The 646-nt window shown below is 51.2% G+C and overlaps 1 protein-coding gene across 1 annotated transcript; it reads left to right on the forward strand.

Moving 5' to 3' along the window:
• Positions 1 to 3: 3 nt before the first annotated feature.
• LOC110034381 (probable methyltransferase At1g27930) lies at positions 4 to 617 on the forward strand (the record flags this gene model as incomplete). Its single annotated transcript, XM_020738649.1, has 1 exon — positions 4 to 617. A coding segment is annotated over one exon (468 nt), but the record flags the coding sequence as incomplete, so codon positions are not given.
• Between the last annotated feature and the right edge of the window lie 29 nt (positions 618 to 646).

The following is a 646-nucleotide window of genomic DNA, read 5'->3' on the forward strand; positions in this document are numbered from 1 at the left end:
CAATTCGTGCTCCGCGACTTCCCCACCCTCCGCGCCCATAACATCCGTTACCCGACGAAGCTATCGGAGGCCAACGATCTAATCCGCACTTACCGATCCGAGCCGGAATGTCTCCCCCCGCGCGCGCATCTGAAAGGGAATCGACGATGTCGGCTTGCTCTGGCCGATCTGCCGACGGAGATCTATGAAACGGAATGGGACCTGATAATGATTGATGCGCCGAAGGGATATTTCGCGGAGGCGCCGGGAAGAATGGGGGCGATCTATTCCGCCGCGGTTATGGCGAGGGGGAGGCGGGGGGAGGGGGTTACGGATGTGTTCCTGCACGATGTTGAAAGGAATGTGGAGAAGACTTATGCCATGGAGTTTCTATGCAAGAAATACCTGGTCGAGGGTTCTGGACGTTTATGGCACTTTCAGATCCCGGCGGCGAGGGGAAACGAGACATCCACGATGGACGAGTTTTGCTGAAGCTTCTTCTTCGGTTCCTTCGACAACTCGTATTGATACGGGAGGGTTTTGGTTTCATGCAGATCGGGCTGCGGAAAATTTTCCTTCTCGTTATTGTCATCTTTTTTTTTTTTATTCATTTATAAATCTATATTAGTAGTCCAATGACAAGGATCATATGATAATTTGGTCAAGT

The sequence above is a fragment of the Phalaenopsis equestris genome, unplaced genomic scaffold, assembly GCF_001263595.1.
Source record: "Phalaenopsis equestris unplaced genomic scaffold, ASM126359v1 Scaffold185776, whole genome shotgun sequence".
Lineage (NCBI taxonomy): Eukaryota > Viridiplantae > Streptophyta > Magnoliopsida > Asparagales > Orchidaceae > Phalaenopsis > Phalaenopsis equestris.